General features: G+C 50.1%; 1 protein-coding gene across 3 annotated transcripts in view; it reads left to right on the plus strand.

Moving 5' to 3' along the window:
- Positions 1 to 584: 584 nt before the first annotated feature.
- Positions 585 to 25,300, plus strand: part of ACSF3 (acyl-CoA synthetase family member 3) — a 38,244-nt gene continuing 13,528 nt past the window's right edge. For 2 of the 3 annotated variants that reach the window (XM_080936780.1, XM_080936782.1), the window contains exons 1-6: positions 613 to 651; positions 5,280 to 5,969; positions 6,798 to 6,953; positions 8,740 to 8,894; positions 10,518 to 10,663; positions 15,160 to 15,269. In XM_080936780.1, the coding sequence (XP_080792906.1) occupies positions 5,304 to 5,969; positions 6,798 to 6,953; positions 8,740 to 8,894; positions 10,518 to 10,663; positions 15,160 to 15,269 (1,233 nt within the window). In that variant the 5' untranslated portion in view covers positions 613 to 651; positions 5,280 to 5,303. Of the gene's footprint in view, positions 652 to 5,279; positions 5,970 to 6,797; positions 6,954 to 8,739; positions 8,895 to 10,517; positions 10,664 to 15,159; positions 15,270 to 25,300 lie in introns of all 3 variants that reach the window. The other variant, XM_080936781.1, reaches the window with a different exon arrangement.

Genomic DNA, 25,300 nt, shown 5'->3' on the forward strand with positions numbered 1-25,300 from the left:
AAGATGGTTACCACAGGTGTATGGTCCCTTTGGCCATGGAAGCCCATCTTGCCTATTAAAATGAGTACTGAGGGCTGAGGATACGGCTCCGAGTTGTTGCAGTGCTTGTCTGGTATGTGCGAAGCCCCAGGTTTCATCCTTGGCACTGTGTAAGCCAAAGTGGTGAAGCAAACCCATAACTAGTCATCTCTCAAGAGGTAGAGGTAGGTCATGCTTAGCAACATTGTGAATTCAAAGCCAGCTTGGGCCATGTGAGACTGTCTCAATAACAACAACCGCTAAACCGGACCCAAAGCAAACAACACATGGTACTTGTCTTATCATAACAATGGATCCAGAGGTCCGGTAACAACTGTCAGGCACCTAAAGGTTGCTCTCTGGCAGTTTTTCTCAGAACCTGCGAGTCCAGATAATGTATGCAAATGAGCAGGAACGTTCGACTCCGGAACCCATTACCCAGGCTCTGCATGCGGGGAACATATTAGATCGACGGACACTTTTCCCCCGCGGACATTTTTAGGTGTAGGACTCATTCCAGCCGGATCCGCCCACCTGGCCGACCTCTCACTCCCGTACCCCACCCCCAGTGACCCCCCCCCCGCCTGACCTCAGGTGAGCGCGTGGCAGAGAATAAGAAAGCGGGTGTCCGAGGTGAGGTGGCGCTGATCAGGGGGCTGTGGGAGCTGTTGGGCTGTCATAGCGGGAGAGAGAAACTTCTGTATGGTAAACTCACCCCCCCGGGGGGCTGAAGTCACACGAAGCCCCTCACTGATTTGTTTGCACCGAGCACCTTGTGGGATGCTAGTTGCCGGGATCCTGGATCGGAAGGGTGGATGGGTCTCGAGAGCAGACTATGGCGGCAAGGACGGAACCAGTGTGCTTGCAAGGAAGGGCTGCTGGATTTGGAAGCGGGTCCGGAAATTTCTTTAAAAGTGTGTTGATTCACATCCTGGGAGGGAACTTGTCTGTGGCCGACCACTAAGACCTGTAAGAGCCTTCAGATACTGCCGTAGGAGCACATCTAACCCATGGACTGTCCCGAGAGGCAGTCCTAAAATCGGAAATTCACAAAGTGTTCTTAAAGCCAACTTGATTATTGTGAAACACATGTCCCTGCTGCCCTTGTCTTGAGATGGATGTAAACATACCTGTCTTGGTGTTTTTGTTTTTGTTTTTTTTAATATAGGGACAGGGTCACATGTATCCACACTGGTCTTGAACTTCTGATCCTTTTGCCTCCAGCATGCCCCATTTAGGTGATGCAGAGGAACAAGGGCTTTCTGCATGTTAGACAGGCACCTAATTCTGTAAATCCCACCCCTCAGTTACCAGGCAATAGCCTGGTATGCTCTGCCCCAGTTACCTGACACTATAAATGGAGCTGCTTGGCCCCTCCTCTCTCTCTTGCTCTCCACCCCCCTCCTCTTCCCCTTCCCTTCTCCCCCTCTCTCCATGTGCTCATGGCCGGCCTCTACTCTTCTCCTCTATTCCTCTCTTCTGTCTCTCTACTGCCTACTGCCTCTACTACCCTCTTAACTTCCCCATGACCTGAATAAACTCTATTCTGTACTATACCATCATGTGGCTGGTCCCTCAGGAGGAAGGAATTCCCAAGATGGGCCCCCCAGAGGCCTCTCCCTTGCCTCCCAGGCCTCACCGCACCTCCATGGGCCATATCTCCCGCTACTCTCTTCATCTTTTTCCTAACATTGGTGCCGAAACCTGGGATGTCATCTTTTAACAACACCTATCAATACACCCCAGCCACCAGATTTTTTAAAAAATAGTTGTTTATTATCTAGAATGGATATAGGTTTCAACATGCTGCTTTAACATGTAGTTTTGACAGTTGCCAAACCACAGCTATCATGTGACATTCTCTGACATCCCTGAAGTGGGCCAGAGGGCCATGCACAGCCAAATGCCCTGAGTATTCAGACTTCGTTTTGCCCTAAAGAGCTGGCCCTGATTAGATGAGCTGGGAGTTCCCTCAGCACTGTCAGATGTTTAAGTGCTTGGACCAGGCGCATGCCTGAAGACCAAAGCTGTTTTGGAGGCCTGGACGGGTCCCATTTCCATATATAGGAGAGTAGGACATAGTGGAACTTATAAGAATTGAGGTGGTGTAGCAGTGCCACCCCAGGGTGAGTATACTTGCCCACACAGGATTCAGTTTGCTTTTACCCCTCTACCCCCCCACCCCTAACCTATCACCTCAAGGTCAGTGTGTCCTCACAGGGGCCACTGTTCTTTCTGATGTGGGTGACGCCTCATAGAATGAGGGCCCCATGAGAGCTGTAACTGAGTCTGTTCCACGAGGAGCCTGACTTGATACCTCCTGATGCTCAGTGTCTGTCCATGGCTACAGGGCTCAGGACTCTACCCCAGAGGTAGCTGCATCATCACCAATGCCTATGGCCACCCTGCTGTGTTGCTTATGCCTGATTATCCATGTTGACTCAGCCCTACCACCTCACGGGGTACAGAGGTGTCATAAGGAGGCTACCAGATAGATTGGCAGAGGCTAGCACCCTGTTGCACATGTAATTTTGAGTGTCAGCGCGTGATCTACCTATGCTTTTTTGAGGACCATTGGTTAGCGTCAGTTTATCCAATTACCACTTGTGTGAGCATACTATTTGCTCAACTTTTGTGTCCCTAAGGTGTTATTGCAACAAGGGGAACGGTTGCCAGTGTTTGTGCTACTATTAAGAGAGCTTCTCTTTCAGGATTCAAACTCTTGGCCTCCCTAGGACTAGAGGCCTATATCAGGATGGGTTTCCCATAGCCTTGTATGTTGTTCCCATGTGCCGTAGTTTCTCCAGGCAATTCTTCATCAGGAACCTGGTCTTCAGGTTTCCTTTGTGCAGCTTCCTGATGCTGATGAGTTCCCACACCTGGGTGACGGCAGCAGGTGCTACATCCCAAGTGCTCGGTTCTCAGGGTGCTTTGGAAGGAGGGTTGTGCCATTTTGGAGGCTGTGGTGTAGCATTATGTTGGATGCTTCTGGTGTCTCTCACACAGCAAGGCTTCTGTGAGTTTCTCTTTTCTATTCCCTTGTGCTGAGAAAATAGAGGAGTGACAGATGTTTTGTCTTTTCTGTTCATCCACTCTTCCCCAGAGCATCCTGAGAAATCTCACACTCTAACTCACAGGAGTCTGGTCACAAGTCTGAGACTCAGAAATACTGCACGGCACGTCTTCTATTTGGGTTTCTATTCTTTTGGCATCTCTGACTGTGGAACAAATAGAGAAGTTGTTGGCCTGAGAATTAAAGCACCCCGATTTTCTCCATGCTTGCTGACTTCTGGAAGCCCACATGGCTTTTGAGCTCTTGGCTTCTCTTGCCTACCCCTGTCGCCTGCATTTTTTTTGGGGTGTCTTTATAGAAGTAGAAATCCAGGGTGCAAACAGAGACCTCTGAGCCCTCGTGGAACAGAGCTGAGGGCAGCTGTGGGGCCCTCACCGCTTTGTCTAGACTCCATGTGGTCTCCAGGGGCCAGCATGTTTGAGAACTGACCTGTGCAGAGCCAGTGTGCATAGAGCCTGCAAGCAGCCACGAGCTAACTCTGCACAGAGAACTGAGGTGTTTTTCTGCTATCTTGACCAGAGCGCCTGGATAGAAGCGAAAGCAACCAATCCCAGCAAGAAGGCAGGCGAACAGAGTCATTCCCAAAGATCTTGAGCACAGAGCAAAATTTAGTACTCAGACTATTTATTGATATAGAATTTGTTTTGTTAGGTAATTATGGAAGGATTGCAAGTAGTCTGTATATAAGAGAATAAAGCTGTCCTGGTGTGGTGGCACACACATTCAATCCCAGCACTAGAGAGGCAGGCTGATCTCTGAGTTCGAGGCCAGCCTAGTCTACAGAGAGAGGTCCAGGAACTAGCGCTACACAATGAGAAGCTGCTTTTAGCACGTATAGCAGGCAGTGGTGTGTTGGCTTGCCCCTGGCAAGCTAACGAAAAAGAAAAGTTGGTACGTGTCAGAGAGAACAGGCTAGTGGAGACAGACCCCACAGAGGGATTGTGGCGTTCAGTTGTGCTTCGAGATGTAGAGGGAAGTGAAGGGAGACGAGGCAGGGTATATCCTGCTTTTGTCCTTCCCCTGGACGTTGTAGGATGGTGCGGGGCTCCCAGCTGCCACCCCAGAGAATGCCAGCTGCTGTGTCTGTCAGGGAACTTTAGGCCTGGGGTGGTGGCAAGGTTCCCATCAGCAGGTATTTTTATTGACTTCAATGACTGATGTCTAGCATATCCATATGTACTGCCTCTCTAAGGACAGGTAGCAGTGCCTTCGACCCACCAGAACCTCTGCACTGATCACTGATCCAGCTCAGCTGTGCCTGCTAAGGCAGGTGTGGCCTCTTGACTCTTAAAGGTGTTTGGGGGGCTGCTCTAATGAAAGCCACAAGTGATTAGTGTGTAGGTGTGGTAGAAGCCAGAGGGCCTTCCTTAGTGGGGAGTGATGTGTTCTAACTGATGGAGACCAGACAGGCAGTAAGGAACATGTGACATGAGGGTTATAAAACCAGAGCAAGGGACATTGCTAGCTAGCAGCGGGAAGCAGATCCAGAACATTGGGTGGTCTCTGGACCTGCTAGGTGCCCTGTGCAGAGCCAATGTGGAAGTGTGACGGCCCCCTCTGTGTTGCTCTCTAGGGACCTCAGGGTCCCCAGAGCAGCTCCACAGAGCTCAGTAGTGACCTGCTCCCTCTCCTGAGCATGCTTCCTCTCTCATTTCATTAGGATTCAGTAGTATTTGGGAAGACAAGCTGATGTTGTCTAGCCTTATGAACTTGCCTTCCTTAAGTTCTGGGTTGCAGTTCCTGAGGGACTATGCTTTGGGACAAGCTGGAGAGAAGCAGCTCTGTGTTCTTCCTGAGCAGGCTGTGTCTCCGATGTGCTCTGAGAGGGACAAGGGTAACTTTTGAGACCCTGCAATGCCTACTTCTTCTAACTAATGATTTTCCAGGCTCAGAATTACAAAATCTATTATTTAGACTTTACTAAGTACACTTTATTTGGTTTTCCTATTGTGGCATTATTTGGGATTTTTGCATTTTTTTTCTTACTCTTTAAAGAATCCGAATAAAAAGCTTTGATACTAGACACATTCTAAACAGGTTGTACCACTGAGAATGTTAGCCCCTCTATCTAGGGGATGCTATGTTATCACAGCCTTTGGGGTTCTTGGAAGGTGTGTTTTAAAGCTTGCTATGGACAAGGGTTAGGTGGCCAGCAGACGTTCACACTCTGTGCTCTCATCCTCCCCAGCCCTGCCAGTGGTTTGTTGGTGTGATGCCACCCCACTTGACACTGCCCTTCAGGCGTCTCATCTGGTCCTTGGCCTCCAGTCAGCTGACTCCCAGAAGACACAGAGGATATCGCCTCCTGCATACCGCTCCTCAGGCCCACACAGATGGAAGTGCCCCGGTGTTCATCCGTGCCCTGGCCTTCGGGGACAGGATCGCCCTTATTGACAAACATGGCCGTCACACCTACAGGGAATTGTATGACCGAAGCCTTTGTCTGGCCCAGGAGATCTGCAGGCTTCGGGGTTGTAAGGTTGGGGACCTGCAGGAAGAAAGGGTCTCGTTCCTGTGCTCCAATGATGTCTCCTATGTTGTAGCACAGTGGGCCTCCTGGATGAGCGGGGGTGTTGCTGTCCCACTGTACTGGAAGCACCCTGAGGCCCAACTGGAGTATTTTATCCAGGACTCCCGGAGCTCTGTGGTCGTGGTTGGCCAGGAGTACTTGGAACGGTTAAGTCCACTGGCTCAGAGGTTGGGAGTCCCTCTTCTGCCTCTCACGCCTGCCGTCTACCGTGGAGCAGCAGAGAAGCCCATAGAACAGCCAGTTCAAGAGAGGGAGTGGCGTGACCGGGGTGCTATGATCTTCTACACCAGCGGGACCACAGGGAGGCCCAAGGGTGCACTGAGCACCCACCGTAACCTAGCAGCTGTGGTGAGTGCTGGTGTGCTTCTGAGCCTCTGTTTACTTTTCTCCCTGGCCCCATTTATGGTCATCAGAGTGGAGCCCTGAGGTGCTTCCTGGGAGTGGCCTGCTGTTTTCTACAGTGTCATTCACAACTGTCATTACTTAACTGTAAATTCTGAAATGCTTGGTGACAAGGAGGAGCAGGTTCATGTAACCCCTCAGCTTACAGTACATGGTGGTGAGGCACACAAGAACAGGGGCTTTAGGGGATCACTGAATGGCCACCAAAACTGAATTGTTGCGTAGTCAGTACCTGAGGTTGGGATTTATAGGCGCACCCTGGAAACTGGAGCCACTTCTCTGTCAGCTCCAGCCGTGTGCGCTAGCTTTGTATTCTTCCACGCCCAGAAGCCCCTTGGAAAACCCACCGGTCAGTCACTGACTCTGCTCACTTTCTAGAAAGCGTGTGTGTGTCCAGGGAAGTCTCCTTACAGTGGGAACAAAGCAGTGAAGTGTGAGGCAGCACACACAGGAGGCGGAAGTCATCCCACTGGCCCCTTGGCACATGGCGCATGAAGTGTGGTTCCAGCCATCAGGCACACAGGTGTGCTGGGTGGTGTGCAGCATCCCACCTGGAGGAGATGCTCAGCTCAGAGAGCATCTCCTACCCTAGTAGAGACGCAGGCTGTGGTGGCCTGCTGGAGCCAGTATCATCACCTTCAGGAGCCACTAGAAGGCAGGAGCAAAGAGCCATGTCTGTTCGTCCTCCCCTGGTCAGCATCCCCTAGAGCTCTTCTTTGCCACTGCCGTCCCTGCATCCTCTCACCCTGATCATAGGCAGTGCTGTTCCTACAGGTGACTGGGCTGGTCCACTCATGGGCATGGACAAAAAACGATGTCATCCTTCATGTCCTCCCACTGCACCATGTCCATGGCGTGGTCAACAAGCTGCTCTGTCCACTCTGGGTAGGAGCCACCTGTGTGATGCTGCCGGAGTTCAGTGCTCAGCAGGTAAGTTTGGATCAGGGGTTCCTGCAGGACTAGCCAATCACTGAAGGCTGCAGTGTTCAAGCTATACATATTTACTGGCTGGTGATGACACAGGCCTCTAATCCCAGCACTCAGGAGACAGAGGCAGGAAATCTCTGTGAATTTGAGGCCAACCTCATCCACAGAGCTAGTTCTAGGATAGCCAAAGGTACACAGAGAAACCCTGTCTTGAAAACAAAAAGCAACAACAAAAAAGCACACATTTATTTTCTTAGGTGTCTAAAATGAGTCTGGTAGAGACAAAATCAAGATATTGGAGGGAGTTACACAATGAGGGCTCCATTGAGGTCTTTGAACCTTGCTTTTTATGGCTTCTAGAGGCTCCTGCTTCTGGGCCTGCAGCTGCACATCCCCACTCAGTGCAGCCAACTCTAGTAGTCACTAGTCATGTCTCCCCTGCATTCTCTCGTAATTGATGTTCATGTTTAATCAGGGTCATTTCCCTGTGTAGACCCACAGCTTCCTCCCATCTGCGGCCTGTGAGCAGCAGCACAGATCTGGCTCCTCTGCAGAGGACCTATGGAGTCACTGCTCTTCCCCTTTCCAGCAGACAGGAGGCAGGGATGTGGCAGCATGGCCAGCGTCACTGAGTTGTGTGACCTGTGTAGGGAAGTGTCACCGGAGCAGGGGCTGAAGGACACTAGAACAGGCTCCCGTTGGTTGACTTCTACTCTGGGAACTGGGAGGAATAGGTCCTTCACCTTGGTTCTTTCCATTTTTGTTCTGTCTTGAGACCTCTGTCTGTCACTGTAAGAAACCAGAGCCTCCTGTCAGTCCCTGCAGGATGAAGCTTGGGAATTTGAGGGTTGCATGAGAAATTGTCCTTTTGACAATTGTGAATTTTCAGTCCACGAGGCAGACTCCCTCCCTTTGGCATCTTCAGGTTTTCTGGTGGCTCTTCATGGGAGACTGCAGTCTTCCTCTATAGTCTCATTGTTTCTCATCTGAACCCCTGACAGTGCTGAATGCCTTTGTGCCCTAGTCTGATAACCCAGCACTGGCCTTCTGGGCTCTGCCCCTGTGTGCTCTTGGTTCCTTTTCTTCTCTGATGGATGGCTGTGTGGTCCCAGAGGCGTGTTTCCTCTATTGACATCTGAGGTGAGGCCTCTTATTACGGCTCAGCGGCAGGTGCCCCTGCACAGGTTCTACTCAACATCCTGGCTTACCTTTTCCAGGGCACGAGATCTGCTCTGTGTGTGTGTGTGTGTGTGTGTGTGTGTGTGTGTGTGTGTGTGTTTGTAGCAGGGAGTGGGTCCATAACAATAGGGCTTGCTTACTTAGCATTGATGACCCTTTGGTGCCTCAGAGCAACAAATGGACACTAACTTTTCTTAAAGATACTTAAACAAAAACCTAACTGGTTAGAAACTTAAATGTTTCTATACTAAGGTTGATTAGACGTTTGTTGTGGGGTAAAATGCGAAGTTCACATGAGGCTTTTGGATAAGATGACAGACCTAGCTCCCCTGGCACTGAGTGCTGTCCAGATTCCTGACGCTGCCTCATGGTCCCTTTGTGGCTGCAGTTGCTTCTGGATTGCTCCTCTTCACAGGCCAGCCACAGATGTCCAGTGGTAGAGTTTCAGAGGCACAGGAGCCCCTCTGAGCTGGAGCTACTGATGGGCACCTTTGCCTCACCCAGGAAGCAGCTTCTGTCAGGACAGATCTGGAATGGAGGTAGGAGGCACCATGTGGCTGGAGGCCATGCTGTCTTCTAGTTGCTGAATGCTGCTTCCTGTCTCCTGCAGGTCTGGGAAAGGTTGTTGAGTTCTGAAGCTCCACAGATTAACGTCTTCATGGCAGTGCCCACAATCTACAGCAAACTGCTGGACTACTGTGACACACATTTCACGCAGCCTCATGTGCAGGATTTTGTGCGTGCAGTTTGTAAAGAAAGAATTAGGTGAGTGGAAAGAACCCACATTCCTTCCATGAGGCATGGTGGTCAGCAGGCATAACCCATTCTTAGTGTCTGCGCAGCTCTCTGCCATTAAATGACAGCTCTGTGCATCTGGCAGCCTCTGCATACGCCTGTATTCTGTCTTCTGCCTGGATTCTCTCTTTCTATGTCATCCACGGCCATGTGTCTGTCTACCCCTGGTATCTCTGTCTTCTCCGCCTGTGGAAGGCTGAGAACAGAGCCAGCCTCTTACTGTTTCTCTGACTTTCTCTCTGAAGCCCCTCACACTGCCCCCGCTGCTCACCATCTTCACGCCTCCTTCCCCAGCTTCTGGACAGGGCCCTCTTCTCACAGCCATGAGCTGAGGCCTGGGGCTGTTCAGTGGCATGAAGTTTGTCCTTCTCTCTCCTGAGCCCAGTGACATCATATCTTTCCATATCTAACCAGAGGCAATCACACTGGATCAGCGTGCATGGACCAGATCCACATTTTCAGCAGCTGTGGATAGGACACTTCTCTTCTGCCAGAGGGACAGGGATGTAACCCATGGGAAGGGGACTGAAGTGGGGACAACTTTGATTTAAAGCTCCAAGCCACAGTGTGTGCCCCACATCTGGACAGCAGTGCCTTGTGTCCCCAGGTGTTTCGGGATGGTCTAAAACAAATGTGATGGCTTTATATTTTGTTGTGCCTGGTACTCTATTGCTCCCTGTCCATAAAGACACTGAGGAAATCAGAGGCCTGTTTCTGAAGGTACAGCTGCTAGCTTCCTCTATGGGCCCCTACCCTGTCATCTGAAACATCCCGGGGCATCCAGTACTTAGGAGCCAGACCCAGGGGAGGATCAGTAGATCCCACCAAACCCATAGAACCACAGGCACAGCTGCCATCTTTGAAACACAGAATCCTCAGTAGAGGTAACGAGACTTCTGGGGCTCTTGTTTGTCACACACTTCTGGAGAAGAGTGGAGTTGGTTCCCACTTCAATTAGAGGACACACAAAGGACCCACCTTTCTGCAAGTGGCATGCTATGGGACTGTAGCAGAGAGCAATGGGGACTCGAGCGCTGCCCCACTGTCATTGCTGTCATCATCGCCAGTTCCGGTCCCCTTGCATGTCCCCTTGCGTGTCTCCCAGCTTCAGCAGCTCTGCTTGTCCAGCATCTGCCTCCTGCAGGTGTTGTGGCCTTTCCTGCCTGACATAGGCAACCTGGTGGGCATGATCACCGTGGTTCAGGACTTGGTAAGCAGGATCGTGCGACCAGAGATACTGCTTCAGCCAACATCTGCTTGAAAGACCTGCTTACGTTTGCATAAACACACCGGGAAAAGTCCATTTTTTAAAGTTCAGTTTTAGCCAGGTGGCAGTGGCACAGCACTGGGGAGGCAGAGGCAGGCACGTTTGAGTGTAGGGTCAGCCTGGTCCTTATAGTGAGTTCTAGGACAGCCACGGCTACACAGAGAAACCCTGTCTTGAACATCCTCCCCACCCCCAGAAAAGTCCCAGTTTGCCCTAACTGTCTTTTATCATATGTGTAAGATATGGAGATGGAAGAGAGATGTCTGTGCACTGTTCTGTGTGCTCATAAGGAAGAGCTAAGTAAGGCCTGTGGTTGTACTGCCTAGGCTGATGGTATCAGGCTCCGCTGCTCTGCCTGTCCCACTGCTGGAGAAGTGGAAGAGCGCCACGGGCCACACACTGCTGGAGCGCTATGGCATGACAGAGATCGGCATGGCCTTGTCCAACCCCCTGAAGGAGGCTCGTGTGCCAGGTACCAGCCGCCCCACGGCGGTTTCTCTTCCATTTCCCAGTGCCCAATATATGGCTCCTGATCCACCTGCACTTAGAAGAGAACTTGGAGGACACTGCCCTCTGCATCTTCTCGGGTGCATCCTTTGCTCCTGTCCCCTTTCTCCCAGGGAATGGCGGAGGGAAGATGGCAGGTGCCTTGTTCAAGCCTAAATGAGTGGCAATGCCCTGGAGAGAGCCCAGCCTCAGGGAAAGTCCCCTCACCTGCCAATACGTCCCCACCTTAGCCCCTCACTGCCAGTACGTCCCCACCTTAGGCAGTAGCAGCAGTCCTGAGTTCCCATCCTGGGGAGTTGCTTTTCCATGCTATGAGTTCACGTGTCAGTGTGCAGTACAGCTCATTCCCTGCTCAGTGACCAAAACATCCATCTATCCTTCCTGGGGACCTGGCAGTCATCCGAAAGCATCTGGCTCCTGTGTGTCCTGAGCTTTGATAGAGTTTTGAATATCTGTATAGGTTTTCTATGTGAGTGTGGATCGATATCACACAATACACACTTGAGCATGGGCTGATACATCTGTTTGTTAACTGTTCCCGTGTGACTTTTGCTGTCAGGGTATTTTTCATGTTCTTATTTCCACCCTCGTGAGTCCATGAGCCCTGGACTCTGGTGGTTCCAGCATGGTCCTTCCTGAAGGTAGCCTGGGTTTTCTTCCTTTGACTTTCTGTGTGGATCACGGTGATGCTGTGCCTCAGTGTTTGAGAGAAGGTTGGGGATTAGGTAGAGGTCCCTGGCCAGTCAGGAGATGGCAGAGGTCTGGAGATAGAGCAGGCACGGCTATGCTAGGTCTGAGGCAGGCGCGGAGAATAGGTGGCGGGTACCCAAGCAGTGGTTTCCTGTGGGAACTGTCATGGAGTGCAGGCTTGTGCTTCTTCAGAAAAGGCAGTATGTGACTAGGAATTATGTGGGTGTCAAACCCTGGATAACACTGTCAGCACCCTGGCCCGTCAGCCAGCCTGCCCCATGCCTACTGTGACCATCACATACGGCACCGCATCTGCACCAGCTTCTTTCCTCCATGGCCTTAGCAGCCTGGCAGAAATAAAATGGAAGGTGGTTCCCAGACTAAGGGAGCCATCTTGGATCTCCCCCATTCCCTCCTGTGATCCTTCTCGTTGACGCCGATGACCCTGGCTAGGACGCTGTGCCTCTGCTGAGTCCCTGAGTTTTGAGAATGAGGAACTGACCAGGCCTTGAACACAGGTTTTTCAGCCCAGGTGTGCCACGTCCAGCTATAAACAGGTGCCGCAGCACGCCAGGGTCTGGCAGCAGGAGGCTTGGTCACCTCTCTCCATGGGAGCATCATGGAGTGTGTTCTGTGACTGAGCAGTGTGTGTGTGAAAACAGTCACACAGCAGAGGTTTGTGTGCATCTTCTTATATGGCCCCTGGTGCTAGACCATTTTACACCACTACAGACCAGGGGACAGAGCTGCCCAAGGTCACTCCATTAGGGACCAGACTCAGGACCAGACCTTCTGATGGACTCCCAAACTGTGGGGAGCCAGACGGCTAGGACGGCAAATGCAAGAGTGAAAGTGAAGCCAGGCCAGGAAGGAGCATAGGGCACCAGGGGTGGTCCATGACCACGGGGTTGTTCACATGTAGCCATGGGGAACCATTACACAAGGCTGTGAAGACCATTTTCACCAGGCCATAGGGACTCTCTCTATAGGGCTTTGGGGACTATTTGCTATGGGCAGTTATTCATACAAGGCCATGGGGCCCATTCTCATGAGGTCATGGGGGCTATTTGTGTGAGCTATTTGATACCATTCTCATTAAGCTATAAGGATCATTATATACAGCCATGGAGGATATAGGACCCATTTTCTCACCCAATGTAAGGTGAGCTGAAAGGACCCTGATGTCCCTGGTGACCTGCCTTTGCTGGCCTGCTGTTGACCAAGGAGTTCTGAATTGCTGTCTGATGCTCTCACTTTGGCCCATTGACTGGGTGTGGGATGCTGGGACCAGCTATTCTCTAGCCCAGTATGACAGGGCTCTGGAACCTTATCATTGAGTTCACTTGAAGGACCCAGACATGCAGATATGCAGGCTATGTCCCTCACACCCTCAGATATAGAGGCCAAAGGCCAATTGTCGAGGAAGAGCTGATACTATTCTCAAGAGTGGCCAGCTGTTAGAAAAATGACTGCTACCATCTGCTCCAGCCTAGGAGGGGCCCTGTTCCTATGGTGTTGACTTCAGATGGATCCTGGATCCACTGTGGTGCTCTGGTGCTGTGTGTGTGTGACGGGCAGGGAAGGGGAACACCACACTGCTTACCAAAGGTGGCTCTGGGCCAGGCAGGCTCAGCTCCACTCACAGGCTTCTCCTTTTGTCCCAAGACGTGGAAGCGGCTCCTAGCCTGATGACCCTCAATCAAGTGCAGCTTGGAGCTTGCGGGGCTCCTAAGGCCTCTAGAATAGGAATTCAGCAGGCATGGGAACTAAGTGCATTCCTCCCTCTGAGGGGAAGACGTCTGCTGTACTGTGATGAAGGTTGCTGGTGAAGTTAGCTGTCCTGTCTGCTGAGGGCATGCTTGTGATCTGTGACTCTGGTGAACACCTCAAGATGTCTTCTACCTCATCTCAGAGGGTGACAGGTCAATTGATGGTAATCCTTGGGCTGGCCATGCCCACACACAGTTGTGAGGTCCGTAGGCATGAAGGGGCTAGACGCCCAGACAGTCTCTGACTGAAACATGCTGGCTGGGCACTATTGGTGGAAGTTTGTCTTAACAGTCAGATTTCTGGGAGTCAAGGCCTTGTCCCGTCAGCTAGATATTCGCAGACATGAATGCTGGGAGAATGGCATGGCGGTCTAGAGGTCAGCAGCTACCTCAGCACTGAAGAGGGACTTCCTGAAGTGGGGAGCATGGTCCTTGTGTCACCTGGAAGGCTGTGAGAGCATGTGAGCCTAGCCGATGACAAGGGACTCTGAGATGATGGGACAGAGAGGAAATGACCCCACCGTGGCACTGAAGACATCCTTGTCTATAGCCCTCGCCACTTAGATACTGAAGATACAGTTTGTGTGGTGTCTTCTCCATCAGCACCAGAACAGAAAGCGCAGAGACAAAGCAGATCCTGGGCATCAGTGGGAAGGAGGTTTCCACTGGGGTGGCTGTGATGAGGCTTTGCAGCTGGAGAGGCAGAGGCTGCACAGTCTCCTGGGTCCACACTGCACTGAGCTGTGAGCTTTGACATGTTAATTATGCACTGCTTGGTCATCCTGATCGTTGTTGGTTTTGTTTCTGAGGTGTTTGTTTTGAGAAAGTTTGTTGCTGTTGTTGTTGTTGTTTGTGTAATATCCCTGGCTGTCCTGGAACCTGCTTTCTAGACCAGGCTAGTCTTGAACTCACAGATTTGCCTGTGTCTACCTCCCAAGTACTGGGATTAAAGTCATGCACCATCACACCCAGCCCAGTCATTCTTATTTTTAAAGCCTCAGAACCCAAAAGACAGAGCTTCTTAGCTGTCTGGAGTGGGGTGACTCACTTCACTTCTGACAAGAGGTGAGGCCTAGGCATCTACACACCTGGAGTCAAAAAATCCCTAGGCAGCTTCTCCATTGCCACACCCCTTATGCTCTGCATCAGAACATCAGCCATGGAAGATCATGTGCTTCATCTAAACCATGGACCAAGCAAACAGCTCACCAGGAGCCTGAGCCCACGATACTGAGTTTGTGAGCAGAGTCCACTGAGCTGCTGTCTGGGAGAGGTGTATTGTTAGACACCTTTTAACTGCATGGTTAAAATAAAGGCCTGAAGACATAAGTGAGTCCCCAGGAGAAAGGTGTGTCTGGACATTGGCCTAGTGCCTGCTTGTGGTGACCTTTCTGCTCTCCACCCTGTTCCTGCTGTGCTTGTTGGCACCAAGGCATGTGAGCTCAGGGCTCCAAGTCAACAGCAGAGTGAAACTTCAACCCAGGGCATTGTCTAGAACCACGGGGACTTCCTGGCCATGTGCCTACCAACTGGGTCTATCTTAACTTTGCAGGAGAAAGTGTACTTCCAGAGGTTTGGGGCAGCCCAGTATACAGAGTAAACCATAGGTGCCTAAACACAAACCCTGCCCACTTTGACATTAGCCCTTTCTGGAATGCACTTGTAGTCTGCTTTAGTCAGTCCCTGCACATATCTGTCCCCTTATATAAATCTTCCCTGGGTTATCTATCTGGGTGGCCAACTCCTGACCAGGCAAGAGTAGCTAAGAATCCACATGACAGTGGCAGGGCTGCATGACCATTGGTGACTCTGGTTGTACACTGGCAGCCACTACTATATAGCCTCGGTGAGACTCGGCTCATGGCCTGGCTGCTCACACGCAGTCTGCCCCTGTGCCCACATTGATCTCAGGCAGCTCCATGTCTCATATATAGGAGGAAACATAGCCCAAACCCAAGACTGCAGCTCTCCAATTCCCACCTTTTCCCCCATTTTTCTACAGGTTCTGTGGGAACCCCATTGCCAGGAGTGGAAGTACGCATCGTGTCTGAAAACCCACAGAAGGGGTCCCCCTACACCATCCATGCGGAGGGAAATGAGAGGGGGACAAAGGTGAGGTCATCCTTTGGAGGTTTCTTCCTCACTGTGCAGGGGTGGGGCAGCCTTGAACAGAGATGCTGAGGGGTGTGCCTGGGTTGTGTGTTAGTGTGTCTGAGCCTCACCCAAGAGGACCTTCCTTTCCCTCCCAGAACAGCAGGGAGCTCAGCCTGGGTGTGCCTTCCTCCTCCCCATGGCTCTGTCCCTGGGGACATCTTGAGGGGGGTCATATGGTTTTACTAAGGAGCAGAATGGGGCAGCACAGCAGCAATCCTCACAGCCTGGGCCTGTGGGAGCATTGAGCTGTCAGGTACTGGTGCCATCTGGAACCCCATGTGTTCAGCCCCTTCGTCTCCAGGAAAGTAGTTCTCAACTTGATATGTGACTTTTAACTTGGCAAGTATGGAGAAGAAGGAGATACTGTCTTCTTTGATTGAGGGTCATAAGACCTAAAAACTGGAAGGCTGGAGGGACAGCTCAGTGTGTAAGAGCACTGGCTACTCTTGGAGAGGACCCAGGTTCAATTCCCAGCGCTTACATGGCAACTCCAGTTTCAGTTCCAACACCTTCATGCATACATATGCTGTCAAACCGCCAATGCACATAAAATAAAAACAAATAAGTTATGTTTTTAAAAGAGCTAAGAACTTCTGAGCACAAGGAACCTCTGCCATAGAGACATTTAGGATTCATGGGAAATGGAATTTCGGCCTGGGGAAGAGATTATCCCAGAGACTAACAGTGTTTTATGTCGCTGTCACTGTGACCCTGAGGAAGGGGGATGAGCGAGGGAGTCTCGTGTCCACCCGGAGTCAGTTTCTCCTCCACAATGTTAAAGTTGTACCAGCAGGCCTCCCAGCACTCCCTGGAGTCCACCCCTACTGAGGTCGCTGTTGAGGTCTTTGTGGTCCTGCCCTCACTGCCCTTAGCCTTCCCAAGGAAAAGGTGGTTGTTGGTGCTCCAGAGATGAGGCCAGTGGGACATGGTGGCCCTGGGCTGAGGTCTGTGAAAAGCCTGTTTCCTCATGAAGTAAATGTTCTATTGTCCCAGGAACACTTTCCACCCCTTCCCCTGTAGGTGGGGTCAGGGTGTCCCTTGCTGCCCTGGAGCTGCCTTGGTGCCTTACAGAGTGAGGTCTTATTCTCTGGACTCTTCCTTCTGCGGCCTTCTCTGAAGACCACTGACCTGACTGGACATATCTTATCTCCCCCGCCCACAGGCCTTGTCAAACTGGCCCAAGAGCCCTTACCTGGCCCTGCCTCTGCCACCCTCATGCTGAGGTGTCTAACCACCTAACTTCTCCTGGCTCTTGGTCTGAGCCCTCCTACTCCTCCCTCAGCTCAGATAACTGCACATCCAGGCCGCCTGCCTCCCCCAGCTTGACCAGTCCCCAGCCTCTGTTCCTTGATGGATTCTTTTAGGGAGGGTCGTGGAGGGTTGAAGCTGTACCTCGGTGGGTTTCCCCATTCAGGTGTCTTAGGTACCAGACCTCAGGAGTACCTGTTCAGAAAATGAGTGAGCTGTGGCCTGGTCAGGGTGAGTGGGCAGGAGCTGTCTGAGGTTGAGATGTAACTTCTTAGCACATGCACAGCAAATTGCTGCTCACTGTGTGTGTGTGTGTGTGTGTGTGTGTGTGTGTGTGCGCGTGCATGCGTGCGCGTGCATGCGTGCGCACGCATGCCTGCCTGTCTGTCTGTCTGTGGTGAACAGCACACAGACTTAGCATTTTGAGCTGAGTTCATAGACACTTTGTTTTCTCATAATTATAAATCCTCTGACATTTATCTGTGAGGCTTCTAGAATATGACATTAAATGTTGGGGCTTTCTCCTCCTAATAAAAGCTCCACAGGTAGTTGGTGATGGGTACTGCCCCTGTCCATATGTATGGTGTGGAGGGCAGCCTTGGGGCTGCTGCTAGTGGCTTAAGAATGCCAGATTTACACGAGGAACTCCCTGCCTCTGTCCGCAGGCTGCAGCAGGCATCTGCACACATGGCCCTATGCAGTCTCAGCCAGGTGCTGATGCCCCGCCCCTCTGGCCCTGGACAGTGTCTGAGCTGACCCTGCATTCCTTCCCATTGAACCGATTATGGCCGCTGTGATAACACACAAACCCCTGTTGGCTTGAACCCCCATGAGCATCCTGGTCTACGCTAGACCCTCAGCACAGTCTAAAGATGGGATGCTGTTTCTGGAAGTGTGTTCCAGCATCTGGATTTGACAAAGTCAGATTCTCTGACTTAAAAGTTTATGACTTTGGGCTCATTGCTTGCCCTCAGTTCCATGCCTAAGCACATAGACAAGTAAAGCCTAGAACTTACCATGTGATCACCCTAGATCTCTCTCTCTCTCTCTTCATACCCCTGCCTGGCCTAGGAAAGATCATCTGATCAGATCACAGAGGGAGGGTAAAACTAAAGTCCTCATCTTGTCCTCGTCTTTTACAAAGGACAGACATGTTTTCTGTGGTCAGCAATGTCCTGTTGTTGCTTTGAAGAGGTTCTCCCTGTCAGCCTATGGAAGCCCCTGTGAGCTACAACTTGTCCTCTATTCATGACTGACAGGATGGCCACCCATAACTCCTTGCTGTAGATTTCCTGGACTTTCTAAACCCAAGGATTCTTGTGGAAATGGGTCCCTAAAACTGCAGCAGACTTAGACTCTCTGATTTCCAAGAGCTTGTCTGGCCATCAGCCTGGTGACCTTTATAATGTCAGGATTCTGGGAGGAAGGGAGGGAGGGAGAGGGTGGGTTCCTGGATCAAGGAGAAGGTATCAAAGCCAGTCAGCTGTGATTGAAGCTTCTTTAGGTAGTGACCTTGTGCAGTGAGAGGAAGTCTGGGTCCTTCAGAAGGACGGAGTAGGAGAGCTGGATAAGAACATGTCCTGGATGCAGGGGCTGCCAAGCCTGGTCCTGTGTGAGTTCCTCTCTCTCCTCACCTACTTAGCCAGTGCCCCATTAGCTGCATTCCTCTCCTCAGCTTCCAGAGTCTTGGAGCTCGGGCAGGTAGTGAGGCTCTGCAGAAGCTGCACCGGTCCCTTCCTGCCTGTGGACAGGGCTTCCTCTAAAGTCATTCTAGCTTCACAGGCTCCTCAGAGTGGAGTCTCCCAGGGCTCCCATCCTGACCCCTCACTGTAGAGGAGGCAAATGCTCCTCCACCCACTAGGCCTGCTTTGCTGACTGTGATGCGCATCTCATGGGCCTCAGCTCTCCAGCTGGCTCCTGCCACCCTGCCTGTGAGCACATCAGGCATTGTCTTTTTCTTTCTTTATTTATTTTCTCAAATCACTCGCGTACACTAGAGCCAAACACCAACCGGCGACAACGGGTCTGTCAGCAGTAAATGGCTGCACAGCTGTGGATAATGCCACCCTATAAGCAGGGCCTTACCATGGCACCGCTTCTCTTGCTGAGGATGCAGCAGCCGTAGGGTGGGCCAGAACAGCTATGACTGGAGCAGAGTTGCTTCTCTAAAGAACTAACTACATCTCCACATACAAGCCGTCACTCTTGCCAGCTCTGCAGTCGCCTTCCTCCAGTGGCTACTAGCACCCCGGCCTCTCCTTTCTCCTTCCTTCTCCTACCACCTTATCTCTGCCATCTGCCCTGATGTGTCAGCTGCTGTGCCTGTCCACAGGGAAGGGTCAGACGTTGTGTCCTTTACCTAATGGCTCTTACTTCAGATGGGGGTCACCATTGCCAGCCGTGTGTCCTCTTGTGAGGTGAGTGCACTTACCCTCTGCATTCAGGACCAGTCAGGAAGCAGCTGTCCCAGGGAGAAATCTTCAAACCAAAAGACAGGTGGTTTGCCACCAGCCTGGCTTGCAGATAGCCTAGCTTTGAAGTCCCCCCCCCCCCATGTCTATAAGTGTTTTGCCTGCATATGCATCTGTACGAAGCATGTGACAGTACCTGTGGATGCCAGAAGAGGACTTTGGATCTCTGGAGCTGGAGTTACAGACAGTTGTAAGCTAACATGTAATTTCTAAAAATCTAGCCCAGGTCCTCTGGAATGAGTGTTCTTAATTGTTGAGCTATCTCTTCAGCCCCACTCAATACCTTTTTCCTGGGCATGGGGCCTGCTTACCCATGTATTTATTCCAAGTATTGCTTGGAAACGTGGGGCACTGGGGGAGTACCTCACCCCACCTCTTCTCCTTTTCTCGGACTTTCTCTATGGCCACAGTCCTCTAGCCCTGCCTTTTCTCTAGGAACCCAGTTTCCTCCCAGGAGCTCAGGGCTCCTGTCATCTCCCTGAGGAAAACAAATTATGTAGTTTCTTACTGCTGGTCCTTGGTTTTAAAGTCCTTTGTTGAGATGTGAGTCGTGCACAGTTCACCCTGCGAATGTCCTGCCCGGTGCCATGTGTTTACGGACTTGTGGTCACTGCACCAGTCCTGCCATCAGCTTTAGAACTTTTTTGTCATTCCGGAAACCGTAGCCATCAGCAGCCCCACGGTCCTCTCACCCTGAGCCCCAGGCAGCCGTGATCTATGTGTCTCTATTCCCCATGTTTAAGTTGTTTCAGTGAATATAGAAAAACATCTAATGACATCCAGCAGCCCTTGATGACCAGTGCTGAGCAAATTAGACAGAAGACACACGTCACATAAAGGCCAGATATGACAAACTCCAGGTAGATCATCCTGAATGAGCAGGGTTTAGTTTTCCTCCACTCTCTGAAACAAGTCAAGGGAAACCTTTCTTGTTTTGTTAACTGCTCAACACAGCACTAGAAGATTGGGCTCAAGCCTGGAAAGGGGAAAATAAGTCTCCCTGTTTAGAGAGAACATGAAATTATATAGACATAACCCCAAACACTGTCAGATTTAAACAAAGAAAAGCTGAAGGACACACAAACAGCATTTCCATATACCACTAGTGAGCTGTCTAGAAAAGCCAAGAGAGTGATCCAAATACAATATCCTTTTTAAAAAGTATAAACTAGCGTAAGGGAGATGGTTCAGCAGATAGAGATCCTTGCTGCTGCCAAGCCGGATGACCTGAATTCAGTCCCACAGAATTGAGGACGGGAAGAACTGGCCCTGCAAGCTATTCTTTGGCTTCCCCATATTGTCCTACTCACTTAAGAAACAAACTTAACTGGGGACGAAGGGGGTTCTACGCCAGAAACTGTGAAACACTGATAATTGAAAAAAGCAGGACTGAATAGTTTGCTCACCTCTTTCTTGCAGAGGACCCGGGTTTGGTTTCCAGCACCTGTGTGGCAGCTCACAAACACCTGTAACTCCAGTTCCAGGGGATCCAATAGCCTCTTTTGGCCCTGAGGATACTCCAAACATGTGGTGCACATACATACATGTAGACAAACCCTTACACACATACATATAGTAGAAAACACATAAAATAAAAATAGGGACTGGAAAGATGGCTCAGTGGTTAAGAGCATTGACTGCTCTTCCAAAGGTCCTGAGTTCAATTCCCAGCAACCACATGGTGGCTCACAACCATCTGTAATGGGATTTGATGCCCTCTTCTGGTGTATCTGAAGAGAGTGACAGTGTACTCACATACATAAAAATAAATAAATAAATAAATAAATAAGGAACCTTTAAATTCTTACTAAAATAGATGCTCAAAATGTTTTGCACAGTTAATGTGGCCCTTATCAAAACACCAAGGACATCGTCACAGACACAGAAGTTATTCTAATATTTGCATAGAACTGCAAATGATCCCAAATAACTAACGAATCTTTAGCAAAAAGGACAAAGCTGTGGGTCTTGAGCTACCTGCCTTTAAAATCTACCAAAGACCACTGTAACCACCAGAGACAGTACTGCCACATACAGGTGGGCCGGCACAGCAGAACAGGGGATGAGAGGTCAGCTTGTAGCTGAGTGTTTCAGTTTTTTAAAAATTCCAAGAAGACGTCTAAGGAGGAAGGGTGTCTCGTCAGTGAATGTTGAGAGAACCAGATGCCCAGATACAGACAGACAAGACCAGCGGCGGGCGCTGCCACTGTCATCACAGCACTTGTGAGGTGTGGGAGGTTTGAGCCAGCCTGGGCATGTGCAATGAGGTCAAGGCAAGTCTCATTACTCAAAAGCAAAAACACCCAACAAACCGTGACTGTAAGAGAACCAGTTCCAAGTCAATGATTCGTAAGTGTAGCACCAGCAACTGTAACAGTACTAGGGGACAGAAGGCTCGGTGACAGTGTTTTAGGCACAGGTGTTTGGTTTAACTTCAGGAATGTAGCAGACAGAAGCAAAGATCAATTCCTGGGATCAGGTAATTTAGAAAGCTTCTGGTCATGAAACACCTATAAAGAATGGTCACAGGATGGGAGGAAATACTAGTAAACCACACATCTGGTAAGAACTGGCATCTGAACTCTAGAAGGAGCTCTGCTGACTCGCAAGGAAATAAATAACCCATTGATAAGGACAGGAGACCGAGACACTTCTCACAAGTATATAGAAAATACTAATATCAGTAATTGTCAAGGAAATCCAAGTGAAGGCCAAAATAAATGTGACTAATCTCTGTTAGAGTGGCAGCCATCAAAAGACAAAAGAGTAGGAGTGAGGACATAGAGAGGACACAAGTGAGCACATTATAGTCATTATGGAAAATAGTATTGAGGGCTATCAGAAAGGGACAAAAGAAAGGACAAGCTCCAACCGCGTCTGTGTGGATACAGGAGGAGGTAATGTGACAGACTGTGCCCTTGTTTGCTGCAACACTTCTTAACAGCCAGTGGATACCATCAGCCGGTGTAGAGCTCAATAAAGAGACCAAGAGATCGGCATGGATTATGCACCCAGTGTGCACAGTGGAATGTGAGGACCATTCGGCCTTTAAAGGGGACATACTAGGCGTGTCAGCGTGTGCCTGTAAGCCCAGCACTAAGGAGTCTGGGGTAGTCAAATTATGAATTCCAAGTCAGTCTGAGCTACATGTAAGACCTGATCTCAAAAAAGGGAGATATGCTGTCGTTTGGGGAAACATGGGTAGTACTGGAAAGTAAGTGAGATGGGCACTGAAAGCTCACACCCGTGACTTCACGTGTGGAATCACTAAAGCAGATGTAAGTGAGAGAAGGCTAAAGGCTGGGGCTGGTAGGTTTGAGAGAATCCAGCTCCTTTCCCAGGAGTGGAGTATTTGTTTCTCATGGCTGCTAAATGTGGTCCCCTTGTGATGCTGTGCACTGAGTCCAGTCAGGATTGGTGGGCGTTTGTCACCATGACCTTGGACATGGTGAACCTGTTTGAGGTTTTGCTGGGTTTCAAGCAGGATTGAACTGAGAGTCTTGGGGAGCCAGTGTCTTGAGGACCCTGACTCTGCTGTGTCTTTGGGTGCTGACGCTGTGATAGCGGCTGGCTTCAGGAAAGCTCGTGTGGCACAGCGGGACAAAACTGCACATCCTCGGGAGCCTGTAGTGTCTGTGGATGAGCCTCGGCCAGGTTTCAGAAATGCAGCCTGCTGAGAGCTGGGGGAGGGGCAGACATGTATCTCGGGGTTAATAAGCTGGTGTGCTTCTAGTTCATGCCACTTGCCTGGGAATACATGGTTCTTGTTTCTTATTGTGTAGAAGCTGAAATTAAGATTCACAGTGATGCCTTGGTTAAAGATCCCCATCCCTGCTGCCTGCCCACCGCACGAGCCAGGCACTGATTTGTACAGGAGCCTTTGTATAGCTGGCTGTGGGAGGTGCATGGCTTCACCGTGTGTGAGTTCTCACTCACTAGATTCTAAAGTCGCACGTGGTAGGGTTACTCCAACTGGCCTTCTAGCCACAGTGTTCCTGTGTAGAGCCACGTGTATTAGTCCGTTCCAGTCGAACAGAACCCAGGCAGTGATTTTTACACAGGTGATGTTTACTAGCAAGATTGACTAAACCATGTGACTGGGAAATCCAGCTCTAAGATGTTCGAACTCAGCGGGGTCCCTAGGGGGTATCTGAGAGGGAAGGTGGGGTGTGGTAAGGCAGCTGTGCACTGGGAGATGTCAGGGATGGCTCCTGGTGCCAAACACAGCTGGTGACTAGTCGGATGGCATTATTGGGATATGTGGATCTGAAGACAGTGAGGACACCTGGGTGGACAAAGGCCTGAAATGACCACGCTGTGGGGTTCCATCCAGCCCTGCTCTCCATTCAAGTCCTGCTTCCTCCCAGACATCATGTGGTAAAACCCTGGACAGTCACATTGAGACTGGACGTTTTTAGAAGTGTTACTTTTTTGCTGCAAAGTGATATTCTTTGTGGTGGGCGTTCACTAATTGGTGTTTATGAGACATTTGTTTTGTCTAGTGATTGAGTCTGAGGTATCTTCAGAAGGAGTTTGGATGACAGCTAATGGGCTTTAGAAAGTTGGTGGACCCCAAGGCCTCTGATGAAATCAGTAGATTCAGCCCCTGCTGGAATCACCACATGGTGGCATTGTTGGGAGATAGAGCCATTTTGGGGGAAATGAACCACTAAGGGTAAGCTCTCCCAGCTCTTTTCTCTCTGCTTCTTGGTATCGTAAGATGGACAGCCCTGCTCCACTCAGTTTCTATTGGGATGCCTCATCACGGGGCCAGAAATGAGGAACAAGGAGTCCCTGGACTGTGAAGCCTCAGAGACTGAGGCAGAGTGGTTCCTCTGCCCCTTAGTTGTTCTCTTAGAAACTCGTCACAGCAGCAAAAAACTGACCAACGTGAGTTGTTGTTAGACTTGGATCTTGATGAGTAGTTTTGATAAATATTAATTTTGAGGGTTTCTTCTGAAACTAAGGATCTCTGTCTCTAAGGTCAGTGCCTGGAAGGGGCCTGCTTTTTTTTTTTTTTTTTTTTTTCCTCAGAGCAGAGGACCGAACCCAGGGCTTTGCGCTTGCTTGGCAAGTGCTCTACCACTGAGCTGAATCCCCAACCCTGGGGGCTGGCTGTTATACAATGCAGCACATTTGAGAACCGCTCAGAAGGTTCCTGGAGGGGGCGGGGCTGCTTCACATCCCACTATCAATAGGTTCTGGCTGTTCTGTTTTTGGAATTTGTTCCTGACCGTCACCCAGGATGCTGACTGCATTCAGCACTTATGGTCCTAAACAGCACATGTTTAGCTCCAGTGGCTAAGGTATCGTTGGATATCACAGACATGCACCTGTCTGCTGCAGAGTCAGCCCTGGACTCCAGACCTTTTTATGGAGCTGTTTTCTGCATGTCAGGGGTGTGTTTCTGTTGTTTCCTTTTACCTGGTTTATCACCAGCATTTGAAAACCAGACCTAGGAAAGGAACTCTCTCTGGGGCACTTGTGTGGTTTGCTCTAGGTGATGTTTAGCCTGTCCCAGTCACTACAGACTCAGAGCAGTGCATAAGAGAACTATTTGAAGAGTTCTGTCTGGATGCATGGTTTACCAATTCTCTGTCCGTGGTTTGTCTTTTAATTCTCCTGTGTTTTATAGATTGTAATTTGATCAAGCCTGCTTTGTTTATTTTTTTCCATTTTTCCAATTTTTTAATTTTATTCATGGTTAAGCCTGTGGTTGTGTCTGAGGTGTATCTTGCCTAGTATATGAAGAGGTTACTATTATTTTTTATATGATTATCCGGTTGGCCAGCTCTACCTGACTTCCCTCATTAACTTGCCTTTGCAACCTTGGTGAATGTCAGTTACACATACTTGAGTGGATTGAACACCCAGCACCATGCTACGCCTTTGGCATTACAGTGTCTTAAAAGTGTAGTCTGACTCCAGCAGCTTAAGCCTTTACCTTCAGTTACTTTAACTACAAATGTCAGTTTTTTAATTTAAATTTTGCAGTGTTAGGGGTCAAATTCAGGACCTATGCAGCAAGTGCTCTGCCACTGAGCTATTGCTTCCTACAATCCTGCACACACCAGTTTTTTATTTGTGTTTGGGGGGAACACATGTCATGGCACGCATGTGGAGAGAAAACCTAAGGTGTTAACCCTTGTCTCCATCTCGTTCACTACCATTTATAGCAAGATAGGTGGCCCTCCAGCCTGCAAAAATCCTGTCTCTGACTTGCATTACATGTTTGCATTACAGATACACATGGTAACATGTTTGCATTAG

Source organism: Micromys minutus, assembly GCF_963924665.1.
Source record: "Micromys minutus genome assembly, chromosome: 24".
In the NCBI taxonomy this organism is placed as follows: domain Eukaryota; kingdom Metazoa; phylum Chordata; class Mammalia; order Rodentia; family Muridae; genus Micromys; species Micromys minutus.